General features: G+C 25.2%; 10 protein-coding genes across 10 annotated transcripts; 6 read left to right on the top strand and 4 right to left on the bottom strand.

Annotated features, from left to right (window-relative positions):
* Positions 1 to 29: 29 nt before the first annotated feature.
* T552_03076 (hypothetical protein) lies at positions 30 to 1047 on the bottom strand. Its single transcript, XM_018371594.1, has 6 exons — positions 952 to 1047; positions 863 to 905; positions 414 to 819; positions 289 to 375; positions 159 to 243; positions 30 to 116 (listed from the first exon to the last, which is right to left on the bottom strand). Exons 1-6 carry the CDS (start codon positions 1004 to 1006, stop codon positions 76 to 78), a joined length of 717 nt encoding a protein of 238 aa, XP_018224729.1. The 5' UTR covers positions 1007 to 1047; the 3' UTR covers positions 30 to 75.
* A 206-nt stretch (positions 1048 to 1253) lies between these two features.
* T552_03075 (hypothetical protein) lies at positions 1254 to 2344 on the bottom strand (the record flags this gene model as incomplete). Its single annotated transcript, XM_018371593.1, has 3 exons — positions 1254 to 1778; positions 1830 to 2083; positions 2131 to 2344. 3 exons carry the CDS (start codon positions 2342 to 2344, stop codon positions 1254 to 1256), a joined length of 993 nt encoding a protein of 330 aa, XP_018224728.1.
* An 85-nt stretch (positions 2345 to 2429) lies between these two features.
* T552_03074 (folic acid synthesis protein fol1) lies at positions 2430 to 4814 on the top strand. Its single transcript, XM_018371592.1, has 4 exons — positions 2430 to 3075; positions 3119 to 3505; positions 3552 to 3760; positions 3808 to 4814. Exons 1-4 carry the CDS (start codon positions 2476 to 2478, stop codon positions 4766 to 4768), a joined length of 2157 nt encoding a protein of 718 aa, XP_018224727.1. The 5' UTR covers positions 2430 to 2475; the 3' UTR covers positions 4769 to 4814.
* A 216-nt stretch (positions 4815 to 5030) lies between these two features.
* T552_03073 (hypothetical protein) lies at positions 5031 to 6774 on the top strand. Its single transcript, XM_018371591.1, has 8 exons — positions 5031 to 5095; positions 5147 to 5474; positions 5523 to 5670; positions 5712 to 5993; positions 6041 to 6076; positions 6121 to 6214; positions 6259 to 6466; positions 6512 to 6774. The coding sequence occupies exons 1-8, from the start codon at positions 5077 to 5079 to the stop codon at positions 6726 to 6728; spliced, it is 1332 nt and encodes a 443-aa protein (XP_018224726.1). The 5' UTR covers positions 5031 to 5076; the 3' UTR covers positions 6729 to 6774.
* A 162-nt stretch (positions 6775 to 6936) lies between these two features.
* T552_03072 (hypothetical protein) lies at positions 6937 to 8851 on the top strand. Its single transcript, XM_018371590.1, has 2 exons — positions 6937 to 6991; positions 7034 to 8851. The coding sequence occupies exons 1-2, from the start codon at positions 6983 to 6985 to the stop codon at positions 8804 to 8806; spliced, it is 1782 nt and encodes a 593-aa protein (XP_018224725.1). The 5' UTR covers positions 6937 to 6982; the 3' UTR covers positions 8807 to 8851.
* Positions 8852 to 9375: 524 nt separating this feature from the next.
* T552_03071 (hypothetical protein) lies at positions 9376 to 11983 on the bottom strand. Its single transcript, XM_018371589.1, has 12 exons — positions 11920 to 11983; positions 11749 to 11875; positions 11550 to 11698; positions 11418 to 11510; positions 11197 to 11372; positions 10964 to 11149; positions 10702 to 10919; positions 10505 to 10657; positions 10013 to 10459; positions 9837 to 9962; positions 9634 to 9792; positions 9376 to 9586 (listed from the first exon to the last, which is right to left on the bottom strand). The coding sequence occupies exons 1-12, from the start codon at positions 11946 to 11948 to the stop codon at positions 9419 to 9421; spliced, it is 2031 nt and encodes a 676-aa protein (XP_018224724.1). The 5' UTR covers positions 11949 to 11983; the 3' UTR covers positions 9376 to 9418.
* A 32-nt stretch (positions 11984 to 12015) lies between these two features.
* T552_03070 (hypothetical protein) lies at positions 12016 to 18524 on the top strand. The gene is made up of 31 exons (XM_018371588.1): positions 12016 to 12096; positions 12140 to 12211; positions 12255 to 12380; positions 12425 to 12580; positions 12627 to 12839; positions 12881 to 13023; positions 13070 to 13165; positions 13209 to 13488; positions 13532 to 13785; positions 13829 to 14213; positions 14256 to 14323; positions 14370 to 14510; positions 14555 to 14686; positions 14729 to 14978; positions 15030 to 15179; positions 15231 to 15288; positions 15331 to 15545; positions 15587 to 15689; positions 15732 to 15838; positions 15884 to 16076; positions 16120 to 16248; positions 16296 to 16429; positions 16472 to 16612; positions 16660 to 16958; positions 17014 to 17065; positions 17112 to 17249; positions 17293 to 17457; positions 17503 to 17624; positions 17668 to 17842; positions 17883 to 18362; positions 18422 to 18524. The coding sequence occupies exons 1-31, from the start codon at positions 12094 to 12096 to the stop codon at positions 18485 to 18487; spliced, it is 5046 nt and encodes a 1681-aa protein (XP_018224723.1). The 5' UTR covers positions 12016 to 12093; the 3' UTR covers positions 18488 to 18524.
* A 949-nt stretch (positions 18525 to 19473) lies between these two features.
* Positions 19474 to 21413, top strand: T552_03069 (hypothetical protein). The gene is made up of 5 exons (XM_018371587.1): positions 19474 to 19616; positions 19662 to 19815; positions 19862 to 20688; positions 20733 to 20942; positions 20987 to 21413. The coding sequence occupies exons 1-5, from the start codon at positions 19518 to 19520 to the stop codon at positions 21365 to 21367; spliced, it is 1671 nt and encodes a 556-aa protein (XP_018224722.1). The 5' UTR covers positions 19474 to 19517; the 3' UTR covers positions 21368 to 21413.
* A 326-nt stretch (positions 21414 to 21739) lies between these two features.
* On the bottom strand, positions 21740 to 23602 carry T552_03068 (hypothetical protein). Its single transcript, XM_018371586.1, has 8 exons — positions 23386 to 23602; positions 23270 to 23341; positions 23026 to 23231; positions 22761 to 22983; positions 22272 to 22715; positions 22079 to 22228; positions 21975 to 22033; positions 21740 to 21925 (listed from the first exon to the last, which is right to left on the bottom strand). The coding sequence occupies exons 1-8, from the start codon at positions 23564 to 23566 to the stop codon at positions 21785 to 21787; spliced, it is 1476 nt and encodes a 491-aa protein (XP_018224721.1). The 5' UTR covers positions 23567 to 23602; the 3' UTR covers positions 21740 to 21784.
* A 588-nt stretch (positions 23603 to 24190) lies between these two features.
* T552_03067 (hypothetical protein) lies at positions 24191 to 26108 on the top strand (the record flags this gene model as incomplete). Its single annotated transcript, XM_018371585.1, has 8 exons — positions 24191 to 24297; positions 24342 to 24644; positions 24684 to 25044; positions 25087 to 25210; positions 25253 to 25410; positions 25459 to 25824; positions 25872 to 25990; positions 26036 to 26108. 8 exons carry the CDS (start codon positions 24191 to 24193, stop codon positions 26106 to 26108), a joined length of 1611 nt encoding a protein of 536 aa, XP_018224720.1.
* Between the last annotated feature and the right edge of the window lie 14 nt (positions 26109 to 26122).

The following is a 26122-nucleotide window of genomic DNA, read 5'->3' as shown; positions in this document are numbered from 1 at the left end:
CTTTAAATATTTAATATTGAAAATTTTAACATGATGTAGTTTTAAAGGAATCTGTACTGAGTTATAGTAAATTTATTATATTTTTTTGTGATAATTAATTCCACGCATAAGTACAACTAATAAAATAAATAAAGATTTGCTTATAAAGATAAAAGTACCTGTATCTCCAGTTATGATACAGTCACCAATTATTTTTGAGGGTTCTAATATTTTTCCTGATTCTATATGCATTAAATGAAGTTTCTATTTTTGTTATTTTATATATATTGATAAAAGATATTTCTTTACATCATTCTCGTTTTTAGTTGATGAATTAACATTTTTGATGCCAATATTTTTACTAAGATAATCTAATGATCGACCACATGACCAATCCTACTAAAGTTAGATTTTAAGTTTAATTTTTACTTTACTTTTGAAATATAAAAAAATTTTTGAGTTAGAAAATCACTATTAGAATACGAAAACTTTACTTTTATATACAATCTTGATGAAAGGGGTATTGATGTTTCTCCTTTAGCTTCTTTTTTTAATTTTAAAATGGCGATATGTGTTGATTTTGATTTTTGACAGCTATGTAAACATCTGAAAATCCGGTGCCATAATTCAGAAAATTTTATATTGTTTTTAGAAGATTTTTTTGTTTCAGAAGATCTATTGTTTTTAGGTTTCAAAGGATCAAGGTTTTTATCCCAATAGTCAATAAGATTTTTTGGTGAGCTTTTTTTTTTTAATGTTGGAACTATATTTATGTTCCTTGATTTAAAAGCTTCAAGTTCTTTTTCGCAATCATGATTTTCTTCATTTTTATGATCATTGCTAAAAGTATTAAATTTAGTAATAAGTAAATATAAAAAATGACCAAAATTCTTTATTGCAATATAAGCATTTAAATGGAAGATAATCTAGATAAAAATTAACGATAATAATAATTCAAAGAAATAATATAACCCAATCTTCTGCAAGAAGGATATGAACAATATGAACCTATATTTGGAAATTCCATAAATTTAGGATATTTCGATAATTGATAATCGTTTAAAAAAGTATATAAAAAAATATTTTAAACATAAAATAGATTTAAAGCAAAAAATATATCAGATTAAGACATTAGAATTTATATCTCAAGAAAACTGTTTTCTAATATTTAATAATATTAATATTATATTTATTATTAAAAAGTATATAAATTATAAACGTTGAAATCTATTTTACAAATTAACTAATTATAACAAAAAGTAAAAAGAAAATCGTTAATATTCCAAATATCTATATCTATGTAAGCTCAAGAGAATGTATGAAATAAAACTAGCCTTGAACATAAGCCATCTATTACTACTAATTCTTTGATAATATTTTAAAAGTTCTTGCTGCGCTGAGCTAATATTGGTAACAACATCATCTGTATTAGTACTAATTCTTTGAACAGTTTCTCGCTGCTCTGCTACCATTTGAGCAAGTTGAGAAAAAATGGATCCTAATTCATGAATTGTAGATTCTATACTTTGGATTGCTGATGAACGGGAACTTGTATAGGAGTTTTGTTCTTCTAACAATTGCATCTGTTGAAATGAATCATAAGGAAGTATTTTAGTGTTAGATTTTTCATTATCCATATTTAAAACAAGGCAATCTGAATTAAATTTCATAAGTTGTGTACCATTATTTTTATGTTCATGTTCTATATAAAGAGGAGACTTGGATTCCTTTCCTGGATCTTTTAAATGTATTGTAGTTGCCATAAATTGTTCACTTCTTTTTTTATTTGCTTTTATATTCTTAAAAACTTGTAATTAGGATAATGTTAATTTAATAAGATAGAATACTACCTTTGTCCGTATTTCTAGGGCATTTTTGAATGTCATGCTTGTATTTGCTAGCTTATTTTGCAAAAGTACTATTACATTTTCAAAATGTTCATGCTCTCCTTTGTTTTTATTTTTGTCATTTTTTGGTTTTTGTTTAAGATATTCTCGAAGCTTTGAAATTCCTGAGTTCAAGTCTTCAATATCTTGTCTTATAATATAAATCAGTTCTGAGGTCTCTGTAGGCTTATCATCAAATAATGTTTTTCTTTTAGCTACTAAAATTTATTAATTTTTCATAAAATAAACGATAAAAATTATTTACGTTGTGTAAGTCTTTGTAGTTTTTCTCCTGTTTTGTTAATATCTTTAGCTATTTTATTTGCTATATTTCCAAAATCGTTTTTGATATGTTTTTTTGATTCATTTATGCTTGGTACATTTTCCTTATATTGGGAATAAAACTTTCTTGATTCTTTTGACTTCTTTAGAGTTAATGCACATGCATGAAATTCTCTTGTACGGTCTTGAATAGACATATTTAAACATTAAATATTTATATTTTTAAAAGTTGTAAGATCTGTCGAGAGATTTTAAAATAAAAATGATATTTAAAAGTTTAAAAATATTTCCTTTTTATCAAATTTATGGTTTTAGGTTTTTAAAGGGGATGATATTTAAGAAAAAAATCCATTTATCTAAATTGAATAAAAATCATGATTTAATTCATATTCATTCATTAACTTTGAAATCTATTGTAGGAAAGAATTCGTGGGCTCAAAGATTGCTACAACCAGTTGTACTTACACTTAGTATGGGAATCAATGCTTCTTTGTCTGGAAACATGGACGATTTATCTTATTCTATAGATTATGCAACAGTTTATAAAGAAGTTTTTAAATTGGTTGAAAATTCTAAATTTGAAAATCTACTAGACTTATCTGATAAGATTTCCAAAGTTGTTCTTGGAGATAAGTGCAAAGGGAATTGGGTTAAAGTTATAGCGGAAACGCCTAAAGGACATTTGTTAGCAGAAACCGGATTACAAATTATAAGAAGAAAAGATGGTATTAGAGAAATCGATGATCAATTTTTTATAAAGAACTTAAGTCTTTATACAATTATAGGTATAAACCCAGAAGAGAGGGTTAATAAACAGAATATTATTATTGATTTAATATTGTTCAAGTCATCTATAAATTTAGAATGTAAAGATGATTTTATTATAAATACATATAATATTGAAAAATTACTGAAAGAGATTGTTAAAGTTCTACTATTCTTTATGTTTTTGGCTTTACTAATGAATTTAGCATGTAGAGGAATCGACTTTTAAAACTATAGAAGCTCTTGCGTTGTCTATAGCAAGAATTTCATGTATATCACATAATATTGAAAAAATAATAGTCAAAGTGAAGAAATCTTGTGCTCTTGCTTTTGCTGAATCAGCTGGTGTTGAAATTGTTAGGTCTCGTTCTTGTTTTTCTTCTAATAACTATATTAAATCTGAAAATTCTATTGATAATGAAGCCGTTTATATATCACTTGGTAGTAATCTTGGGAATAGAATTAAATTTATATTGGATGCCATAGAAAAAATGTCTATAAAAGGAATAAAGGTTTTGAAAACATCTATGTTGTATGAATCAAAGCCTATGTATTTTAAAGATCAGCCTGCATTTTATAATGCAGTATGTAAGGTTTATAATATTTCTTTTTTTATCAATAAAATATTAATGAATTAAGGTTCAAACTTCTCTACATCCTGAGCAACTTTTGTTTGAATTGCAATTAATTGAAAAAGAGCTTGGGCGTGTTAAAGTTATTGATAAGGGCCCACGGTGTATTGATTTAGATATTGTTTTTTATGGTAGAAAAATAATTAATTCTGAATCATTAATTATTCCTCATCCCCGAGTACTTGAACGTTCTTTTGTTTTAAAACCTCTTCTTGAGTAAGTAATATATAATTAGAATAGTTATTCTTCTAATTGTAAAATAGTATATCAGGTGATCTTGTTCATCCCGTTACAGGGCTATCTATAGCTTCATATTTTGAAAAAATTGTTGATCACGATATTAAGCCAGTTTTGCCATTCTTATATAAAAATAAAAGTATAGATTTTAGTTTCAGATCTTATAAAGCGCCTACATATATTATGGCTATTTTGAATCTTACACCTGATTCTTTTTTTGATGGAGGTATTCATTCATATGATTCTGTATTAATAGATGTCGAAAAATTTATAAATGCAGGAGCAACAATAATTGATATTGGTGGACAGTCTACAAGACCAGGTTCGTATATTATACCTTTAGAAGAAGAAATTTTTCGAGTTATCCCTGCTATAAAATATCTTCAAAAAACGTACCCTGATATTTTAATAAGTATAGACACATTTCGTTCTGAAGTTGCAGAACAGGCAGTTAAGGCTGGTGCCAGTCTTGTTAATGATATAAGTGGTGGAAGATATGATCCAAAAATGTTTAATACTGTTGCTAGACTAAAGGTCCCAATATGTATAATGCATATGAGAGGCAATTTTTTAAATATGGATAACTTGACTGACTATGGTACTGATATTATAGAACAAATTACTATAGAATTAGAAAAACTACTTAATTCTGCTGAGAAATCTGGTATTCCTCGCTGGAATATTATTTTAGATCCTGGACTAGGATTTTCTAAAACACTTCATCAAAATATAGAATTATTAAGAAGATTTAATGAATTGAAGTCTAAAAATTGTTTTAATGGTCTTCCATGGTTACTTGGCCCAAGTCGTAAAAGATTTACTGGTTTTATTACTGGCGATAATATGCCAAAAGATAGAATTTGGGGCACAGTAGCTGCAGTTGTTGCTTCTATTTCAGGAGGTTGTGATATTATAAGGGTTCATGATGTTTATGAAATGTATAAGATTTCAAAGATGTCAGATGCTATTTGGAAAGAAATTTATTAAATTGTTTATTATTATGATTATTATGTTTCCTACTTGTAAATAGTCTTGCATATAATAATTTATTGTAATGTAATGTAATTTATTTTAATGTAATAAAAAATATTTTTTAGTCAAAATCGTAATTTATTACATTTCATAAATTATATTTAGATTAAATTTATAAATATAGGTTTAATTTTTAGGTAAAAAGTTTTAAAATATCTAAGTATTGTTATTTGTTTACCCTGAAATAGCATTTTGTTGATTATTTTATACAGGTTACTTTTTAAGAAGGATTTATATGATTTTTTTATGATTATATATTTGCTATGTTAAATGGAACACAGAGTATTTGTTCTAGAAAAATTCAAAATTGATTTTATTCATTAGAATTTATAGGATATGCAGCTGTCAATATAAAAAAACCTTTAAATAAGTTAAAACCGGGAAATGTTTTTGTCTCAAATGAGGAAGCATCAAGTTCACAACCCCCAGCGAGAAAAAAAACTCAATGGCCTGATTCATTGAAAGAATTTGTTGGAAGATGTTTTAAAAATTGTTCTGATAAAGATAGACCTTCTATAGAAAAGGAACTTAAAGAGATTATTACTAAAGCTTTTGAAGATGATACAGTTTTTTCTATTGATTGGGATAAAATTGAATTAAAGACTCTTAAAAAACAAAGGAAATATTCTAAGGAACATCTTCAAGGTAATAAAATGAATAAGTATAATTCTATTTTCTTAGGTATTTATTTTAAATTAAAAGAATTTAGAGTAAAAACTGAACCGTCTGATATTAATACTTTTAGAATATCAGAAGATGAACATCAGAAAAATAAGAGAATTAAAAGATTTGAGGAAATAAATACAGTTAAATCTTCTGATGAAATATTAAATGTTGACACAAATTTTAATCGCTTAGTATGTGTTTTATGTTTTTTTGGTTATTCTGATTTTATTAGGATGTGGTTGATTGGGATGAACATACTATAGTTGGGAGATCTCAACAGTTAGAAAAGAAATATTTACGTCTTACCTCAGCGCCTGATCCAGAAACAGTTCGACCCTTATCTGTATTAAAAAAGACGTTAGAATTTTTAAAAGCTAAATGGAAAGAAGAAAATAATTATATTTATATATGTGATCAGTTTAAATCATTGAGACAGGATCTTACTGTTCAGAGAATTAAAAATGATTTTACTGTAATGGTATATGAAATTCATGCTCGGATAGCTCTTGAGAAGGTTTGTTGTATGTATAGATATAAATAAATATTTATACCGTGTTTTAGGGTGATTTGGGGGAATATAATCAATGTCAAACACAAGTATATTTAGGAAAAATAATTTATGTTTATTAAATTATAAATAGCTTTTTTCATTATATAATTATAATCTTCCTGGTCATCCTGAAGAATTTTTAGCTTATCGTATTTTTTATCTTTTACATACACGGAATAAATCGGGTTTATTACTTTTTATATATTTGTTGATAAACTTAGTTTATTAGATATTCATGAAATACTTTTGAAGCTTACCGAGGAAGAAAAGAGAAATAAAGCCATAAAGCATGCTTTAGATGTAAGGAGTGCACTTGTAATGTCTAATTATCATTCGTTATTTAAATTATATTTGGATGCGCCAAATATGGGAGGTTATTTGATGGATTGTTTTGTTGAAAGAGAAAGGGTTATTGCTTTGTGTAAGATGTTTAAAGCGTGGGTTTTGTTTTTGAGATTATTATATTGTTTTAATGATAAAAGATATCGACCGAGTTTAAGTTTGAAATTTTTATGTCAAGAATTATCATTTGAAAATGAAACAGAGTGTTTTGAGTTTTTAATGATACGAAGTAATAAAGATATTTTCATGCAAGATGATAAAAGTAAATCTTTACATATTAATACTAAAGATGCTTTTGGATATTTTGAACAGGCTAGATTAAAAGACAAAGTTATTGACATTAAAGGTCAATTATGAGTTAAATTATATTTAATATTTTTCAGTTATAGAAATTGTAATTGTTCTTAGTCTAGCTTTTATTTCATGAAAATATTGAATATTTAATATACTTTTTTTTTATAATTAATTCTTTATGTTTTTTAATTTTTATATAAATAAAATCTGTCGATGAATTTTTGGTTTTAATGTTTTACCGATATATTTGAATATTAAAGTAAAAGATATATTTTCAAATAATTCCTGTAAAGTTATAGTTTATCAGAAGAAGGGTTATGATTAGGGTGATTTTATAACTATTAATTATTAATAACTAATATTTTAAGCTACGTAAAACACAAAAGACTACTAATCTTCAAAACTCAACTAACATTTCATCAAAATCATTAATTTCTATTGAACCTCCAAAAAATGTTATTAAGGCTCTTTATGATTATATCCCTCAGTCTTCAGTTGAGCTTGGATTCTCTAAGGGTGATTTTTTTTATCTGATAGGTAACGAAAATGATGAAAATTGGTATGAAGCATATAATCCTGCGACTAACGCACATGGCCTTGTTCCTGTTTCATATTTTCAGGTTTTAGGACGTAGTGAAAGAAATAATATAGATAAAAGTTCTGAAAAATTAAATGATGAAAAGAATCATTCTACTCAAGTTCCAGCAAAAAGCCAGTCTTTATATGGGATTGTTCAATATGATTTTCATGCAGAGAGGCCTGATGAGCTTGAGGCACAAGCTGGTGAAGCTATTATAGTGATTGCTCAATCAAATCATGAATGGTTTGTAGCTAAGCCAATAGGTAGATTGGGTGGCCCTGGACTTATTCCTGTTTCTTTTATAGAAATTAGGGATTTTTCTACTGGGAAAGTTGTTACTAATGTTCAAGAACTTGTAAATAGTATGGCAATTCCAAGGGTTGAAGAATGGAAGAAAATGACTGCTGAATATAAGAATAATAGTATTTCCCTTGGTAAATTTAATTTTGATGAGAAGTCTCCTAGTAAAAATAATACTGTTTCTGACTTTAAAAATGATGGAAGTATTGATTCTTTAACGAAATCTTTAGATAACACTAAATTAAGTTCCAATCCATATCACAATAATGAAAAAGTTTGTGTCGTTTCTGCACGGGTTATTAAGCATATTTATATTAATGAGGGATATCAGTATCTTGTTCATGCTGAAATGGAAAATTTAAGCTATCGTAGTTTATGTAGATATTATGAAGATTTTTATAATTTGCAGGTTATGTTGCTTGAAGAGTTTCCAGTAGAAGCTGGTAGAACAGGTAAACGGCGTATATTACCATATATGCCAGTCCCTTTATCTTATATTGATGATGAAATTTCTCAAAGAAGATGTATTGATTTAGATACGTATTTAAGGGATCTTTGTAAATTGCCTTCTTATATTAAACAGAGTTCATTAGTAACATGTTTTTTTTTTTTGAGAGAAGGCGATATTGAGTGTAATAGTCCTGAAACAATGACTCAAGCATCTTATACTGAATCTTTTGATAAAACATGTCAAAATTCCAAGTTCAGTGATTTTTTTTTGGATGGTAATAATATATCTTCGTCTTCAACTTGTTACAGGAAATCAGCTTCGGAAAATCAGCTATCATATTCTACGTCTTCTTTACCGATGTCTTTAAGTAGTCTTGGGCTTAATTCTGATACAAAATCTTCTGAATTAAAATATAATTCTGATTTTTCTAAACTAACTGAAGCACTTAAAAGTTCATCAATTTCTAAAAATGGGAATATACATACATCTTCTTCTCAAGAAGTCTTAAAAGAAAGTAAAGTTCAAGTAAATTTAAATTCTTCTCAGCATAATTTTCAATATGGTGGAATTTGTTCTGATTCTTTTTATATTAAAATAAAGATATTTTTTGCTGATGATCTTATTGCAATTCGTGTTCCACGACAAATTACATATAATCAGCTTATGGAAAAGCTTCAAAATCGTTTAGGCACTATAATAAAATCTTTACGATGTAAAGAAATAAATAATTACTTATTTTCAATAAGATGTGATGATGATTTGCGAGATGCAATAAATCAAAATTCAAAATTGATTTTATATGCTGAATAGTATATTTAACAGTTGAAGTTCAAGATACGATATTTAGAATGATTAAGGCTTTTTGTTAATGTTTTGTATGTTTTGTTTTTAATATTTATAAGTTCTAGAATTAACATCATTTTTTTAATGTAACTATTTTTTTGATTAGTTTTAAATGATATGTACGATTTAAAGATATTGAAATTGAATATTGAGAAAAGTAGATTTAATTATTATGTTTCGATTATATTGATTTTAAGATTAAAAGTTGGGTTTTTTATTAAAAATAATTTAAGAAAATTTAGTTTTATCAATTTTTGAAAAATAATTAATGTTAGTACTATTTAATATTAAAAATAGTTAAATATTGTGAAAAAACGCATGTATTTAATTGGATAGGTCCCCGATTATTTGAAAATTATATATTATATTAATAAATATATCAAACTTTAAGAGTCTAGGATAATATAAAACTCATTTATAAAAATGAATTTCTTTTTAAAATGTTTTAATTCAGAAAGTAATATTTTAATTATTTTTTTGATTTCAATTTAGATTTTATTTTAAAATTTAAGTTCACAAATTATTTGATAGTATTATATAAATAATATGTATTTGAAAAAGAGTACAGTTACGTAAAAACTATTCAGAATATCCAAGAAGTTTAAATTTTTCAATAAATATAAGATATCGATCCATAAGTTCAATATAAGTTTTATTTATCGTTATAGAAGAAAGCATGTTACGAATTTTGGTAATACCATTATATGCAATCATATTTCGTAAATGTCTTAATAAATCAGGAGAAAACTAAAAAATATGTTATTTAAATAAGCTTTCATATAAATGTAAATTACTTCAGAATACCATCTACAATTCCATGCATTTAATTTTGCAATAGCTAACAATACTTTTTCATAATCCTCCTGCTCTTCATAGAATAATAAGTTTTTATCCCATGCTTTCACAGAAAAATTTAATTCAAGGCAATTTCTGAATGCCTCCAATGATTCTTCCTAATAACAATATTAAAATAACAAAAACAATAATTGAAAGATACTTTATATTGCAATTTCCATGCAAGATTTCCTAAAATTTCCCATTCTGGTGCAGTTTTCTTGTAAATTAATTTTTGGGATTTAAAATGTAAAGCTTCTGCTCTCCATATAGTATATACACGTAAATCCTATAAACATGCTTAGAATATGGGTAGGTATATAAAAGATGATAATCTACTTCATATAAAATCATAAAAAGATTATCTAACCAACGCTCACAAAGTCTTTTTTCATAGAGTATAAAATCGTTATTTTTCTTATTTTTGCTAGATCTTTCTTCATTAATGGTATTTGAGAGTTTCTTTTTTTGTGTTAAAATTTCAGTTTTTGTATCTAATGATTCTTTGTAATCTCCAGATATATCATCGAATTTTGAATCTTCAGTTTTGCTAGCTTCAGTATCGTTGTTTTCATAATCACTTAAAGCAGAAATAGATGTATGTTGAGTGGAAGTTGAGTTATTTTTCTTATGTAATTTATATTCTTTCATAATAAAAACCGATGATCGAAGTTTTAAAAGTTGATTCCATCCAATTTTTGTTACCATTTCTATAAGAAGGTCATATGCACGCAAAAAAGTCCCTCTAAGTGATAGAGATGGTAATCTTAATAATGTCGGATCAATCTATAATATTAAGACATGCAAGAAAAATTAAATCTGAATTTTTACAGTATTATTGTTTCTATATATTTCATTTAAAGTTAATTCGCAATCATCCATTTTTATAGGACTTGGAAAATGAGCTTTAATTGGTTCTGGCATTCTATGACCATCTTTTTCATAATAAGAAAATATTGGACACGAATTTAAAGTTAATAATGCCTTCATAATTTAAGCAGTTTTTTTTCTTAATTTTTTATAGCTACCATTCTATAATCCTCAAGTGCTATATAAACCTGAGCAAGACTTTCCCATGTAATAAATTCAGAAGGTGCACTGTTAACAGCTTTCTTGGCACATTGAAGAGCTAAATTGTAGCAATTTTTTTTTATGAGATATTCTACTTGGATAATAAGAGATGAATAATTAACAGGATTTAGTTTTAAACTTTCGTTTAAAAGATCAATAGCAATAAATTCTTCGTCTAATAAATACTTTAGTAATACAATATTTTCTTAATATAATTACCCATTAAGAAGTACAATTTTGCTAAAAAGGGTATAATTTCTGGGTTTTTAACACGAAGTTTTTCAAAAAGATTAATTCCTACTGCATAACGTCCAGTCATGTTAAGATACTTTAATATACCATTTGTAAGATTATTATTAATGATATCAGGAATATGTATTTCAGGACTACTTCCTAGCTTCCAGCCTCAAAAATAATCAATTAATATAATCAATTAAATAATATTTAATTACCTTTTAGAAACAATTGAGAACACGCATCTAAAAATTTCTCCTCAAGTTCTATAGATGTTATTGGGTTTAATTTACGAAATCCTGGAAGCTGATATGTGTAATCATCTGAGAATTGGAGCCACCGCAAAATTTCACAAAGAAATGTTTCAGTCCACATTTCAGATGTTATATTTTTTCTAATAATATTTTAAAAAAATTTATAATTGTAAGTATAAAAATACCTATTTCCATATTCATCAATAGCAATGCTTTCAATACCTCCAGGAATTTTCATTTCAACGCGAATATCAATACGTGAAAAAGCATTATATATACTATTTTTTTAAGTACTTAGATAAAAAAGAAAATGTTACCAGAAAAGGCCTGTATGTATTTCCCATGATTGATTTTTTCCAAACCATGCCTGATCTTTAGCCATAGAATAAGTTAGATCGTTTAGATACGCAGCTATAGATGCAGATGATGATGCATCAACTCCTGAAACGTAATGATATGTGCTGATCTATTTCATTTAATTAAAAATTTCTAAACAACCTTACGTTAAATAGTTACATTCTTGTTTTCTGATTTTGGTTGATATTTTATAAGATGTACTAAATTTGGAGGACCGAGCTCTTTAAAGTTTGTTAAGGATTCTGTTCTAGAGGCTATAGATTCGCCCAACTCGGACTCCATAAATCTTTATATTAGTAATTTTATGCAATGAAAATGATAGTAATATACTCTGGAATATTTTTTAAAAATTCAGCCATTGTAAATTTATAAAAAATAGGTTCTTGGAAATCGTTAAGTTTAAGTTTTAAAAATTATTTATAAAAAAAAATTAGAAATAATTCTATTTGATATTTCCTAGTCTATAATATATGATTTTTATAGAAGTTTTAAAAAAAAAAATCTATGGTAAAAATTTAATATATGTTATCTTTTTTCAAATGTAAAATAGGTTAATTTTGTGGCACTTAATGTGCCTCCTGAGACAGAAATTGATATTGAAAATCATACCAAAGAAGTTCAGGTAAATTGGGTGTTTTTTTTCTCTCTTTTTTGGAAGAATATAGATTGAAACTGGATTGAAATTATATCAACGAGCTCTTTTATTTCAGCATGTAAAAGATTGGTCGGCTGTAGCTAAAGCGTATGAAGAACTTTTAAGTTTAGATATATTAAATTCTGATTCAATTGAGGTTTGTTTTTTTATACATATAGAAGAATAATAAATTATAATAAGGAATATTCTAATATTACAAATGAAAGAATGGCACGTTTAATTTATCTTGTATATAAAAATCATGGATCTTTTATTTATGATGCTATGGTTTCTAGCGACTTTAAAGATAATGATGTATCAATGACATTATATACTTGTTTGAAAGATTATTCAATTGTGAAATAATTTTTTATTTTTACTTCTTTTAAATTAATGATTTTAGGCTTTAAAATATGATCATACTGATATAGCATTATGGAAAAAGGTTTCGGAAATATCTGAAAAATTATGTTTGAATAGAATTTTTCGGTTTTCATTGGAGAGTATTATATATAAGGAGATGGATATGTTAATAAGTCGTAAATGTTCTAATTCTGTTTTATATGGAAATATTTTATCTCCTGAAGTTTATAAATCTCTTATAAAACTAGATTCTGTAATTTATATTTTCTTTTTTTTATTGCTTACAAAAAGTAGTTATTGCACTTTATCAATGATTCTACTAGTTTAATAAGAGTTGGGATGTTTTTGTATAATAGTTGCAATAATAAATCAAAAAGGTCATGTCTCAATATAAAAGCGAGCTGTCAAGAAAGAAAATTTGATAATTCAGCAAAAAGGTATAATATGTATTATTCGTATATGGTATTAATAAAAATTTCTAAGGGCTTTTTTTTTTCAGAATGACTCTTCTTCATTGAAGATTCCAGAAAGGAGTGTTGATTCTATTAGTACTGAATTAGCATTTTTTCTTTTAAATAGGTTTGTTTTTTTGTTTAAAATAAATTTGTATGACTGTTTTAAGACATGAAAAAGATGATTGTAGCTTTTATTCACGCATAGAATTTTTAGAAAAATATAACCAAGATAATGAATCTTTACTTGAAATGAATCATGCACAAATGTACGAATCGCAGATTATTGCAACTTTACAAAATAATTCTGAATTTTCTGAGATATCTCAGAAATCATTTGAGGAAGTTAATACTTCAGTATTAGTATCTACAAATTCTGAATTAGATAATGATATTGATGCATCGAAAAATATTAAAAAAAGAATAATGGATGATGAAAATTATGCGAAGGTGATAGTGATTTCATTTTTAGTTATTTATAAAATGTTTTTAGTCTCTTAGAGCTAGCAAAAGAACACGTAATAAAGATGGCGTAAGTCTAAGTCATGAAGAAAAGGATAGTTGTTTTGTTAATTCTTTGAATGAAATTTTTATTAAAGTTGGAATGTTTTTTGGTGAATATTTAAAATTTAATCGGCCTATTTCTGCCACTCTTTTTTCTGAAAATGATGTAATTGATATGCTTAGACAGAATTTGTATTCTGGTTTTTTAAATGAAGATGTTATAAATGACGTTATTCAAGAAAAGTATTTTTTTACTTTTATTTATTGATTTTTCTAAAATTTCCAGAAATTTTTTATCTTTACCAAAAGTTTTTTATTTAGATCTTTCTAAACATTTAGACATTTCAGTTAATATTAATGAAAATGATGATTTAGAAATTATAGATGAATTTGAAAATTTTATTAATTCTGGTAGATATATGTTAGAAGAAATTTCTTTAGAGTGGTTTAAGAGAGTTACGTTTTATTCTTATTCAGATTTAGGAACTTTTTATTTTCAAAAAAAATGGTCTTCAAAATTTAATAATGCAATTATTGAAATTGCAATAAATCTGGAAAATGATTGTATTTATTTTTTTAAGGACGTTCTTGGGAAAATGACTCTTTCTGATAATTTTTCGAATGATAACATAATAACACGAAATGGTGTCGATATTCTCCAAATTTTGGGGGTATATATTTATCAATTTATATTTTTTTACTGATTTTATAAGTGGGGGCAAACTATTTTAGAGATATTTTTAAATTATTATGTTAAAAATGAACGTAGTGATTATTTTGAGTATCTTATATTTTTTTTCCTTTTTTTTTTGATATATTAATATTAGAAAAACCGAAAACTATGATTTAATATTTCAAAGACAGAGAATATGCCGATGGAGATTGCTTGTTTCTGATTTAATGCTTGCATATGGGATTTCATTCGATACTTTAGAAAATAATGAAAATATAGTAAAACTTTTACTTCGGTTTGTTTATAATGATTCGGTTTATTTTTTGAATTAATTTTTAGTCATAAGTTTTGCAATGCTATTATTCTTGAATATTTTGGAGCATTACATGAGTCAGTTATAAAAGAATATCAAGATATTAAGGATTATATGTTGTATCTTGGAAATGTTTCTGTTATTTATTTTCCAAATTGGTATGATTTTATATTTTAAAAAAAAAGTTTTTTATAAGTAAGTGAGGTTATTTCTGAAATTTCCCTTTCTAGAATTGATTTGGAAATATCAAAATTGAAAACTGTAGACTTTTTTACTTCTGTTTTTGTGTCGTCGAGATTAATGGAATATAAATTAGTTATTGAAAAATTGAAGCCTGTCTTACAAGGATCATCTGAATTTGGAAATTTGTTTCAGTTTAGTTTAGTAGAGGAATTCTTATTAAAAGCTCCCATTGATTTTAAGCTACAGTTATGGAATTTGTTGCAAAATGTAACAATTTTTTAATGAAATTGATATTTTAAGACATGCTGACTATAAAAGGCATATCATAATTTATCTCAATTTGGAGATGCCTTATGGTGTTGTTTAAAAGCTCTTTCTTTTGTAGTAGTATGTTTTGATTCTTCACTGTTTAAGATTTCTGCAACAGGACAACAAAAAACTATATTTATTTTAAAACGCTTATTTTCTGTCAGTTTTTGAGTGTTTTTTATTTCATTTTAAAAATAATGGATTATATAGGCATATCAATTGATTTCATATGCTTTGCAATGTGTAATCGATCAAGATAATATACTTAGTATATTCCTATGAATATATATATATAAAGCTTATTTATTAGGTTTTTTGAGCACTGATATTATTTCAGAGTCATTATCTTCCCTTTTGGTTATTTTGCGGCTTCTTCTTATTTTTTGTTTTTTTGAAGATTCTATTGTAGATAACAATTCATGCATTTTTAGATTTTCAAGCAATGAAGCTTTTGATAATAAGCTTCATAATATGCAAGTTCGATCGTGGTGTTTTGCATATTGTTTATATAAGGAAATTCTTTCTGTAAGTTCTTTATTTTTCATTTTTTTTGATGACTGTATTAGAGAACAAAAACAGATGTCGATAATTTTTATAAGGATATAACAAAATTTCTTTGTCTTATACATGAGGAACTTGGAATACGTGGATATTGTTCTTTATCTGATGGTTTGTATTTTTAATTATGAATTATTCTAATTTATAAATTAGGTATACTTTTGAAAATTCTTCAAAAAGAGCTTTTGAATTCAAGTCCTTTTTTTCTTACTTCGGAGATTATTCAATGTCTGCATTGTCGATTTGGATTGTCATTTGGAGTATTTTATTAAAAGAATATTGTTCAATATATTGACGTAGATAAGACAGATAATTTTTATCCTTTTGATCACTATACTGAGCCTTTTGATATTGATTGTTTTTCTGCTGAGCAAATTTTACCCTTTATTTTGTCTCTTGTAAATCGAAGACGTTCAGGACTTACACTTCCTAGAGCAGATATAAAAAATGTATTAGACAAAATTTATACTGTTTTAGAAAGCTCACCTAATTCTAAGAGTATATATTATGTGATATCTTTTTTTGGCTTAAAGTAAAATAGTATCTAATTCTTTTAATTTTGCACTTATCGAAGCTTATTTGCATGAGAATATTCGTTTAAATGATATTATTTCTTGTCAATACGGTTTATTAAAGAATAATACTATGGAAACCAAGTATAGTCTTATTGGTTGTTGTATTTTTTTTGTAATTCTATATTAATTTCTTTTTTTTTAGATTTGTCTGTTTTATCTTTATCTGATATCAATTATGTACAAGCAGAAATACATATTAGTATGTTCCGTGCAAGAGGAAAGACAACTTTGGTTAGGAATATTGATGATCTTGAATTAGCATTAAAATATTTGATGGTATTGGTTTTATTTTTTATTTTAACAATACTGAAATAAAAGGCTGATTTGTCTTTAAATCCGTTGAGAATCTCATCATGGCATGCTCTTGGATTAACTTTTGGCTGGTTGTCAGATAGTGAGCTAACATGGAGTGCTGAATATATACAAAATGAAAGAAAATCTATTTCTGAATTAAAAAAAGTATGATATTTTTTGTGAACTTGAGCATTTTGTTAAATTATATTAAGAAATCTCTTAAGGCATATATGATGGCTTATAGCCTTTTTATATCTTTTGCTAGTGTTGCAGATGAAAATTTTATTCATTTTTTCTCAAATCTACATTATGATTTTGGAATGCAATTATATACATCTCTTCATCCTCCTCTTGATATGGACCCTTTTATTTCAAAATCTTCACGGTTTCATGATGGACCTGATGGGCTGTTGAAACACGAAGTTACGAATGATATTTCTTATTATCGAATTATTGAATTAGCAATGAAATGTTTTTTTTTTGCTTCTAAAAATATGGCTAGTGATTGGAGGTATGGTTGAATATATATATTATTTAGTATACTTTTAATAATTAATAAATTTCAGATGTTTTTATATGTTAGGGAAAACATTGGGGAAATTAAACCGTGATCCTAGGGTATAATTATTCTTTAGTTATATCGCATTTGTTATAATTTTTATAGCAAGTTCTTGATCAGTATGTTCGTGCAATTAAATTAGTACCTCGGAAAAATGCTCTTGCTAGTCATGTAATTATTATTGAGCCTGATTATAAATTGGTATCATCTATTGTAAAATATATTAGGGCTGGCCTTATTGATGTTTTCATTTTATTCTTTTTTTTTTTTCTAATAATTTTATTAGTTAAAGATTGCTATTACTTATCTTCAAGAAAGTGCATATAATGATAATATTTTTGAATCAGAAAAACTTTTGACAGAAAACGATGTTATTGAAATATGTTTGGTTATTTTGAACCGAATACGACTTGCTGATAAAAAGCATTGGCATCATAGACCAGTTTTTAGGGTTTATTTCGTAATGGTTAATTATACTTATTTACCATTGATTTAGTGTGCAAATATTCTCGAGAGTCAACTTAAATTACAGCTTGCTAAAGATGAATTGGAAACTCTTTTTTCTATTAAATCCTTAGGGAAGTCCTTAATTAATATTTGGCGTCCTGACTTTGAACGGTTTGTTTAATTAGAATTTATATATATTTGGCTTATTAAAAAGTCCTGGGAGACATTTTTATTATGCTGAAAAATATACTCTTTATTTTATAAAACTTTTGGATGAAACTAATGATAGAGATGGTCTTAAACATTTGCTTAAACGACTTCGTAAAGCATCTTCTTCTATTTATCATCATCGGCAAGTATGGGAGAGACTTTGTAGTGTTTATTTAAATGTAATTTTATCTAAATTTTTTTTTGATGCTAAATTTTTAGTTAATACGACAAAATTCGTCAATTCTTACGTGTCCTACTATAGTTTGGAATATTACTTTATTAAATTTTAATTTCATTGCTTCAAAGCTTGAAGAACAGTTATTGAACAGTATATATTTAGATGAACATGGAATCGATGATATTCGGGATGTAATGGAATTAAAGAAAATAAATGGAGGTTTATATAATGTTGAAATAGTTGATCAATTTTTAGTTGATAGTTATTTTAAACTATACTTATCTTTTTTTAAAAAAATTATTCAAGAACATTTTCTAGCTGATAATATAGGTTCTAAATTGAATGAATTTGATATCGTTTCTAATGATTCTGATATTGATAATGGTTATAAAAATATAAATGAAATAATAGCAGTTATATTTGGTGATTATTTTACTGATTCGGATAAATTTAATATGGCCGATAACAATATTTTAATTTCTCAAAAGGATGTTCTTTCACGCTTGCCCTTTTTTTGTAAGGTAATTAAATATATATTTATCATATCATTAAATAATTATATAACTAAATATAATTTCAGAATAATTTTAAGGATATTCTAAAAGAAAACAGTTTAAAAGTAAATGATAGTCATATACTCCAATAGAACTATTACTTTCGTTATTATGTTTTTTTTAATTAAAAAATAATATTATATTTTATGATATATGTATATAAAATAGTGTTAGTATATAAATAGTTCAATGATTACTATAGTCATATGATATATCTTCATATAAAATATGCGGTTATTGATAAATTATAGTTTAACACTGATTTTACATGCAGCTATTAGATAAATATATAATTAACATCCTCGGAATTATAAAATATTTCTAAATATAATTATTCATTATTTATAAAATATATTTTTTCAAAAATTACATATGATAAAATTATCATTGTAAAAATATTAAAAATCTATTAATAGTTATATATTTTAAATGAGATTAATTATATGAGAAATTATAATTGATAAAAATATATAATATATATTTAATTATTTTGAATTTCAGTGTTATATACTTAATTATAATAGATAATAATTAAATTAAGTTAATTTTAATTAAATTAAATTATAGAAAAAACAATTACATATTATATATTATATGTTTCATATAATTTATATATTTTTTATAACATTTTAATAATTATTGATATTTTAATAGTATATTAATAAATAAATCTATATAAATAAATCTATATAAATAAATCTAATAAATTCTAATATTCATTTCATTAGATTATATATTATAAATTATCTAATAATTTATATAGATTAATCATAACAAGATTAGCATTAAAAAATATTTTTAATTTACCATGATAGTGTTATATATTATTTTTTATATTGTAAAAAGTATTATGTTACGTTTTTAATATTAATTTATGTTTTTCAAATAAATAAATGCTAACATTCATTATAAATATCATTTTAAATATACATATTATTATAATTATGGTGTTATTTTAAATAATCAATGATTAAATCATTAATTTATAATCCAATTTTTTATACAATTAAGTAATTTTGCTAAAATTCATAATTATTATTTATCGTCGAAATATTTTTAAACCTTCTGCTTCTAATTATAACGCGTTAACTTTCATCAAAAAATTATATCGAAAAAATAGCCATGCAATCCTGTGGTAATCCTCTTTTTCTTCAATGGATAAGTGAATGGATGCAGGAAGCAAAAGAAAAGAATCTAAAATCCTATAATGTTTTCAAGACAGTTAGTTACAATAATATTTTAAAAAAAAACTAAATGATAATTTAGGCATATAATTCACTGTTATCATGTCCTATAACATTTTCAGATCCACGTCAACTAAAGAAATTAAAAGGAATAGGAAATGTTATATCAGCGCGTTTAGAAGAACGTTTAAAAGAATATCAACGTACTCATATAAATTCAAATGTTCAAAATCAAGGTCCAGATACAATAATATTTTTATTAACGTAAACTAATTTTAAAAGCTAATGTAGAAAAATCATATTTTTCACAATTAGAAGAATCACATTTAAACTCGAAAACAATTAAAAAATCCATCCAGCAAAAAACAAAGACACAAACATCAAAAACATATATACCTGGATATAGATCTAAATCATTTGCAATTCTTATTGCACTTTTTAAATTTAATGAGGACGCGACTGTTTCAAAAGAAGAAATATTAAACATTGCAAGACATTACTATGACATAAGCGAACACAAAAATATACATTCATTATGGAATGGAATGAAAATTCTTCTAGAAAAAGAATATGTATATAAAACAGTAAATCCAACAAGATATCATCTTACTTATTCGGGAAAAGAGGTAGCGGCTGCTATATCCAGCTCAGTATTTTCAAATGGAATTATAGAAAAAGATTTTATCTTAAACAATGAGTTTAAAAAAAACATAAAAGAAACTCAAGAAAATAATTATCATGAAATACATATGATTAAGGAATTAAGTCAAAATATAGAAATGGAAAAAAAAACGTCGAAAGGCATTCCAAAATCACCAATACATAACACAATATTAAACATCTCAACAATTCAACATAATTTATATTCTATTATATTATTATTAGATACGAGAGAAATGAAAACACAAAAAGATAAAGAATTTATTGAAAATTACCTAACAAAAGAATCTATAGTTTTTGAATTTCGAACATTAGAGTTAGGAGATGTTTTATGGATTGCAAGATGTAATATAACTAAAAAAGAATATATTTTAGATTTTATTGTAGAAAGAAAAAGACTAAATGATCTTGCAAGTAGCATCAAAGATGGAAGATTTCATGAACAAAAGGTAAATTCACCACTTAATATAATTTAATGTAAAATATAATTTAGTTCCGTCTATCTAAATCATGTTTAAAACATGTAATATATATTATCGAAAACTGCAACTATGATTTCACAGATTTCAATATTGAGGCCATACATTCAGCTATTTCAAGCACTCAAATTATTAACGGTTTTTTTGTAAAAAGACTTTCGGGACTAATGGAAACAATTAAATATATAATAAGATTAACAAGATATATTTCACAAATTTATAAAGTATAAAAAACGTAACATACTATTTTTTATTTATGACATGCTAGACACAAGATCTGTACATTATCGATAATGACAATATCAATTTACAAACTTATACATTACAAAAAAAAATAATTAACTCAACTTATCCGGAACGTTCATATGTTATCGAATACAGTACATTTTCAGATTTTTTATCAAAAACAGCATCTTTAACTTTAGGCGATTTATTTCTTAAAATGTTATTAACAATTAAAGGTGTAAGTCCAGAAAAAGCAATTGAGATACAAAAACGTTTCCCAACATTAAATGACTTATTAACATCGTATTATAAAGAAACATCTGAATATGAAAGAGAAATGATGATTTCGAAAAAATGCACAAATTATGGAAGAAAAAATATATCACCATTATTATCATCAAAAATATATAAAGTTTTTAAATAATATGTAATTCAATGCCAAATATTTTAAAAAATCATATATTTTATTGTATATATAAACCTTTAATACATAAATTATTACATATACATATTACAATAAAAAATCAATTGAGTTTATTATATAAAAAAGCCCCATTATTTTAACTAGATATTTTTTAACTATTTCATTTTCAGCTAAATTATTAGTTAATGCATATTGATTATAATAGTATTCATCATTACATAATATACTACATCAAGCTTTAACATCATATTAAAATAGAACTAGTATCATACATAATTTTTTATTCATAATTATAGAATAAAAATTCAAGAACGTATTTCTACACCAAAATTATATAATTTCTAGATCGTTCTTTAAAAATTAAAACCAAACATTCTAAACAATTATAAACCAAATCAGGTATTTATTCAAAAAGTCCTATTCCTCAAATAAATAATTTAGAGCATCGTAATTGATTTTTTTAGAAAACGTTCGCTGTTGTAACATTTTTTTTGCAGATTCTACTGGTGTAGATGGCAAATTTATACTATTGGAATCTTTCGGTTTATGTTTTTTACGCTAAATATAAAATTCAATCATAATAAAATCAATACAATAAATTTTATACCTTTTTTGTCTGACGTCCAATACCAGCTTTAAGATCTGATTCTAATTTCAAACGTCTCGCTAAATAATTTTAAAATAAAAACAAACAAATATATATAATATTACCTTCTTGAGCAGCAAGATATTCCCTATTTAATTCCATCCAGACTTGAGTTTTTGCCAAAACCTCAGGCTCGCTCAAAATAATCTGGTTAATTTCATCATCATCCATATCAGAAAGAGTTTCATAGCATTTCTCAGAAGATTTCTTAGATTCTAGTAGAATAAATATTTTTCAAAAAATAATATAATCATTTACCTTGAATAGCGATAGACATTTTCTGAATATTTCTATCTTGTAATACAGATTCCATTTCACCCTTCAAAAAATTATCATCTAATTCAGCAACAAGATCATTCGAATCTACTAATTTCAACGGCAGTACTATCTTTTTACTAGAATATTGATCCCCTGCAACAGTATTTAATACTTCTGTCTCATACTCCTTATGACTATTCAAAAGCTCTACAGTTTCAATATCTTTTTTCCTTCGTTCTTTCTTTCTTCCCTGAAGATATGAAGGGGGATCATGAGTTTGTTCAAGCCATATAGTTCTAAAGTCTTGAACTGTTAAATCACCAGATGCAGTTGTTTTAAACTCTTCTAATCTTTTTCGAACAGTAAGATCACCAACTTTAACTATATGTACAATTTCTTCTACACTTCGACGAAAATTATTCATACGCGCAGCTATTAAGAGACCTAAAAAAAGTAAATCAAGTTATCTAGACTAAAGATTATATTAACATGCACCACATATTCCAGCAGGTCTTCTACCAGTTTGCATCCAATCTCTATTCATTCTCTGGACTAATCTAATAGCATCTGTAGCAACTTTATGTGTTTCTGCTCCAAATTCCAAAAGAGCAGCAAATCTAGTTATATAAAGAGATGGATCAACAAATGGAAGAGTAATATGAAGAATTTGCACTAATTTAAGAAAAGTTGAACCAAGAGTAAAAACATTAATCTTATTTACATTTAGAAAAGTATCAACAATTCAAGCTTTTACCTGAAGAATATCGGAAAAATCAATAAGCATATGTGATGTCCTTTCTAATCTACATACTATATATAGACAAGATGCAATAACGTATTGTGATCGACGGCCTTGAATAAAATTATGTGTAACTGCAAGGGTAAAATAACGAACTGCAGTTTCAGCATGCCTCTCTGACAAGTGTAATGCAGCTGCCAGTGCGTTAATTCTTCGACGCCCTAAAAAGTCAATATATTTAAAAACAAAAAAAAAATACCATTAGTTATAGTTTGTTCCCTAGATTCCAATGAGTTCAGTTTACGATAAGGACCATTAGTACGTGCATAAGCTTAATATTTCAGAAAAAAAAAAAAAAATTTTAAAAAAAATTACTCTGATCGGCACCAACAAATGATCCTTGAACTATAGCAGCACCTGAAGACGCTTCACCAAATGTAATTTCAGAAACAATTACATTTTCTTCAATCACATTTCCACAAGAAATACAATAAGTAATACCTGAAGAGGAATCTGCTTCAAAATTAGAACCTCCACAACCCGAACAAATTGACATTGGAAGATTATCCTTTATCGATACGTAGAAAATTACATGAAATTCCGAAAAAATTACATCAGATCAATTAAATATCAGAAAAAAAAAACGTAATAATAAAACTTTATTACCACAAATCGCATTTTTTAAAATAATAATTTACGTATAGTTTCATATGTTTCGTATTATTTCAATTTAACATAGATATAAAATATCAAGAATACAAATAATTTTAATAAAACAATTGATAACCTTTATAAATCTAATTTATTATACATTATCTATATTTAAAATGAAAACAATATTTTTTATACAAAAACCTAAATAAAAAGATAAATTTATTAATTTATACTTTAATAAATACACTATTAATATTTATTTATAAACTTTTATTTTTTTTGATAATTATTATAAAACTATATTTATATCCTTATATTTTTTAATAAGATAAATCAATTTTAAACTCAATGTATTAATTTTAGTATATATTTTTTTGAAAAAAAAAAAAATATAATACTATATCATTATCACAACATTTCCATAAATCAAAATAAAAATATTAAAATATAAGATTATAATACTTTTAATATATATGTATATAACATTTAAAAATACAGGTCGAAATGATTTTTTTAAAATTTAATTATGCAATTAGAAAAAAATACAATTGATCTTATTAGAAAACTATCAAAAAAACATCCTAAACCTCAAAATGTTATATATTTATATGGAACAGCGGGCTTTCGTATGAAGTTAATAATAATAATAATATTTATTTTATATTTATAATAAATAGTCATAAACTTTTAGACTCAGTCATGTTTAGATCAGGACTATTTTCGTCTTTAAGATCCAAAAAATTACAAGGAAAAACAATTGGAATTATGATAACGGCATCTCACAACCCAGCGGAAGATAATGGGATAAAACTTATAGATCCTTATGGAGAAATGTTAGAAATAACATGGGAAGAACATTTTAACAGTATTTCAAACGCAGAAAATACAGATATTTTAATTTCACTAATTGAGGAAATGATTTCTTCGCAAAAAATAGATCTTAAAATAAAATCAAACGTTATTTATGCAGGAGATACAAGGTAAAAAACATATTTTATAAATATAAATTAATTATACAGACAATCGAGATTAGATTTAATAAAATCTCTTGTAGACGGATTATCTTGTTTTGAGACATCATGGACAAATTATAAATTATTAACTACACCGCAGTTACATTATATTGTACATAGCATTAATACGAAAAATACACCAGAAACTTATGGAGAACCAACTGAACTCGGATATTATAATAAACTTTCAAAAGCATATCAATATTTAATGAAAGATCAGATTTCTCAAACACCTCTTTTTGTTGATTGTGCAAATGGGATTGGTGCATTAAAATTAGAAAATCTTTGTCATTTAATAAACAAAAATATTTTAAATGTTAAAATAATTAACAAAAATACAAATATTCCATCTGATCTTAATAGAGAAGTCTAAACAATTAAATAACATATCTTTTTTTAATAGATTTAGTGCGGAGCAGATTTTGTTAAAGTACAGCGTAAATTACCATTAGGAATCAAAACAAATACAAGGGGTAGATGCCTAAGTTTTGATGGAGATGCTGATCGCATTATATACTATTATATAGATTCAGGTATTTATTATTTTATTAGTTTTATTTATAAAAATATTTTAGACAATAATTTTAAATTATTAGATGGAGATAAAATAGCATCATTAATAGCTATATTTATGCTAGAATTTATCAAAAAAGCATCAATTGATGTAAATATTGGCATAATACAAACAGCTTATTCTAATAGAAGTTCTACAAATTTTATTTCAAAAATATTAGTAATATACTTATGTTTTTATATTTGAATCTAAAAAAGATATCAATAGAAAATACCGGTAAACTGTGTGTTAGCCGGGGTTAAACATCTTCATCATGCTGCAATGCAATATGATTGTGGAATATATTTCGAAGCTAATGGTCATGGAACTATTATTTTTTCTAAAAAAATGAAATTCCTTCTATCATCATATCAAGAAAAGTCGCCTTCACAACTAGCTGCTGCAAATTATCTCAAAGAACTGATTAATTTAGTAAATCAAACTATAGGCGATTCGTTATCCAATATGCTATTAATAGAAGTTATTCTTGCATATAAAAATTGGAATATAGAGGATTGGGATAATATTTATACGGATTTTCCAAACAGAATGATAAATGTTATAACAAAAAATAAGGAGCTTTACGAAACAATAGTAAATGTCAAATTAATCATATTTAAAATATTTAATAGAAATTATAGGGTTCTAATTATAGACTTGTCAAGCCAAAAGAACTACAACAGAAAATAGATGCTTTAGTTTCAAATTATAAAGAAGGAAAAGCATTTATTAGAGCATCTGGAACAGAAAATATAGATAAGTACAAAATATATACACATAATTAAACTGACATAAAATCAATTAGAGTATATGCAGAAGCATTAACAGAAAAAGATGCAGATGAACTTGCATTTAAGGTTGCTCAACTAATTTACTAAATACTTCTATATAT

This window comes from Pneumocystis carinii, assembly GCF_001477545.1.
Source record: "Pneumocystis carinii B80 chromosome Unknown supercont1.14, whole genome shotgun sequence".
Classification (NCBI taxonomy): domain Eukaryota; kingdom Fungi; phylum Ascomycota; class Pneumocystomycetes; order Pneumocystales; family Pneumocystaceae; genus Pneumocystis; species Pneumocystis carinii.
The sequence above is the reverse complement of the archived record's forward strand: the minus strand, read 5'-3'. Positions and strand labels throughout refer to the sequence as shown.

What these genes read in the sequence shown, in the direction of transcription:
- T552_03071 (XM_018371589.1), bottom strand. Translation starts at nt 11,948, where the DNA reads ATGGCTGAATTTTTAAAAAATATTCCAGA. An exon ending in ATACATACAGGCCTTTTCTG is followed by an intron (nt 11,511 to 11,549) that starts GTAACATTTTCT and finishes TTAAAAAAATAG; the next exon opens with TATATATAATGCTTTTTCAC. An exon ending in TTCTCAATTGTTTCTAAAAG is followed by an intron (nt 11,150 to 11,196) that starts GTAATTAAATAT and finishes ATTATTTTTGAG; the next exon opens with GCTGGAAGCTAGGAAGTAGT.
- T552_03073 (XM_018371591.1), top strand. An exon ending in CTCGGATAGCTCTTGAGAAG is followed by an intron (nt 5,994 to 6,040) that starts GTTTGTTGTATG and finishes ACCGTGTTTTAG; the next exon opens with GGTGATTTGGGGGAATATAA. An exon ending in ACATACACGGAATAAATCGG is followed by an intron (nt 6,215 to 6,258) that starts GTTTATTACTTT and finishes TTAGTTTATTAG; the next exon opens with ATATTCATGAAATACTTTTG.
- T552_03074 (XM_018371592.1), top strand. Translation starts at nt 2,476, where the DNA reads ATGATATTTAAGAAAAAAATCCATTTATCTAAATTGAATAAAAATCAT. An exon ending in TACTGAAAGAGATTGTTAAA is followed by an intron (nt 3,076 to 3,118) that starts GTTCTACTATTC and finishes TAATGAATTTAG; the next exon opens with CATGTAGAGGAATCGACTTT. An exon ending in TTTATAATGCAGTATGTAAG is followed by an intron (nt 3,506 to 3,551) that starts GTTTATAATATT and finishes TAATGAATTAAG; the next exon opens with GTTCAAACTTCTCTACATCC.
- T552_03068 (XM_018371586.1), bottom strand. Translation starts at nt 23,566, where the DNA reads ATGTCAATTTGTTCGGGTTGTGGAGGTTCTAATTTTGAAGCAGATTCC. An exon ending in TGCTGGAATATGTGGTGCAT is followed by an intron (nt 22,716 to 22,760) that starts GTTAATATAATC and finishes TACTTTTTTTAG; the next exon opens with GTCTCTTAATAGCTGCGCGT. An exon ending in TTGGACGTCAGACAAAAAAG is followed by an intron (nt 21,926 to 21,974) that starts GTATAAAATTTA and finishes TTTTATATTTAG; the next exon opens with CGTAAAAAACATAAACCGAA.
- T552_03069 (XM_018371587.1), top strand. Translation starts at nt 19,518, where the DNA reads ATGCAATCCTGTGGTAATCCTCTTTTTCTTCAATGGATAAGTGAATGG. An exon ending in TTCAAATGTTCAAAATCAAG is followed by an intron (nt 19,816 to 19,861) that starts GTCCAGATACAA and finishes TAATTTTAAAAG; the next exon opens with CTAATGTAGAAAAATCATAT. An exon ending in ATATTTCACAAATTTATAAA is followed by an intron (nt 20,943 to 20,986) that starts GTATAAAAAACG and finishes ATGACATGCTAG; the next exon opens with ACACAAGATCTGTACATTAT.
- T552_03076 (XM_018371594.1), bottom strand. Translation starts at nt 1,006, where the DNA reads ATGGAATTTCCAAATATAGGTTCATATTGTTCATATCCTTCTTGCAGA. An exon ending in TCCTTCTTGCAGAAGATTGG is followed by an intron (nt 906 to 951) that starts GTTATATTATTT and finishes ATTTTTATCTAG; the next exon opens with ATTATCTTCCATTTAAATGC. An exon ending in TATTGCAATAAAGAATTTTG is followed by an intron (nt 820 to 862) that starts GTCATTTTTTAT and finishes TAATACTTTTAG; the next exon opens with CAATGATCATAAAAATGAAG.
- T552_03070 (XM_018371588.1), top strand. An exon ending in CGATCAAGATAATATACTTA is followed by an intron (nt 15,289 to 15,330) that starts GTATATTCCTAT and finishes CTTATTTATTAG; the next exon opens with GTTTTTTGAGCACTGATATT. An exon ending in TTAGGGCTGGCCTTATTGAT is followed by an intron (nt 17,250 to 17,292) that starts GTTTTCATTTTA and finishes TAATTTTATTAG; the next exon opens with TTAAAGATTGCTATTACTTA.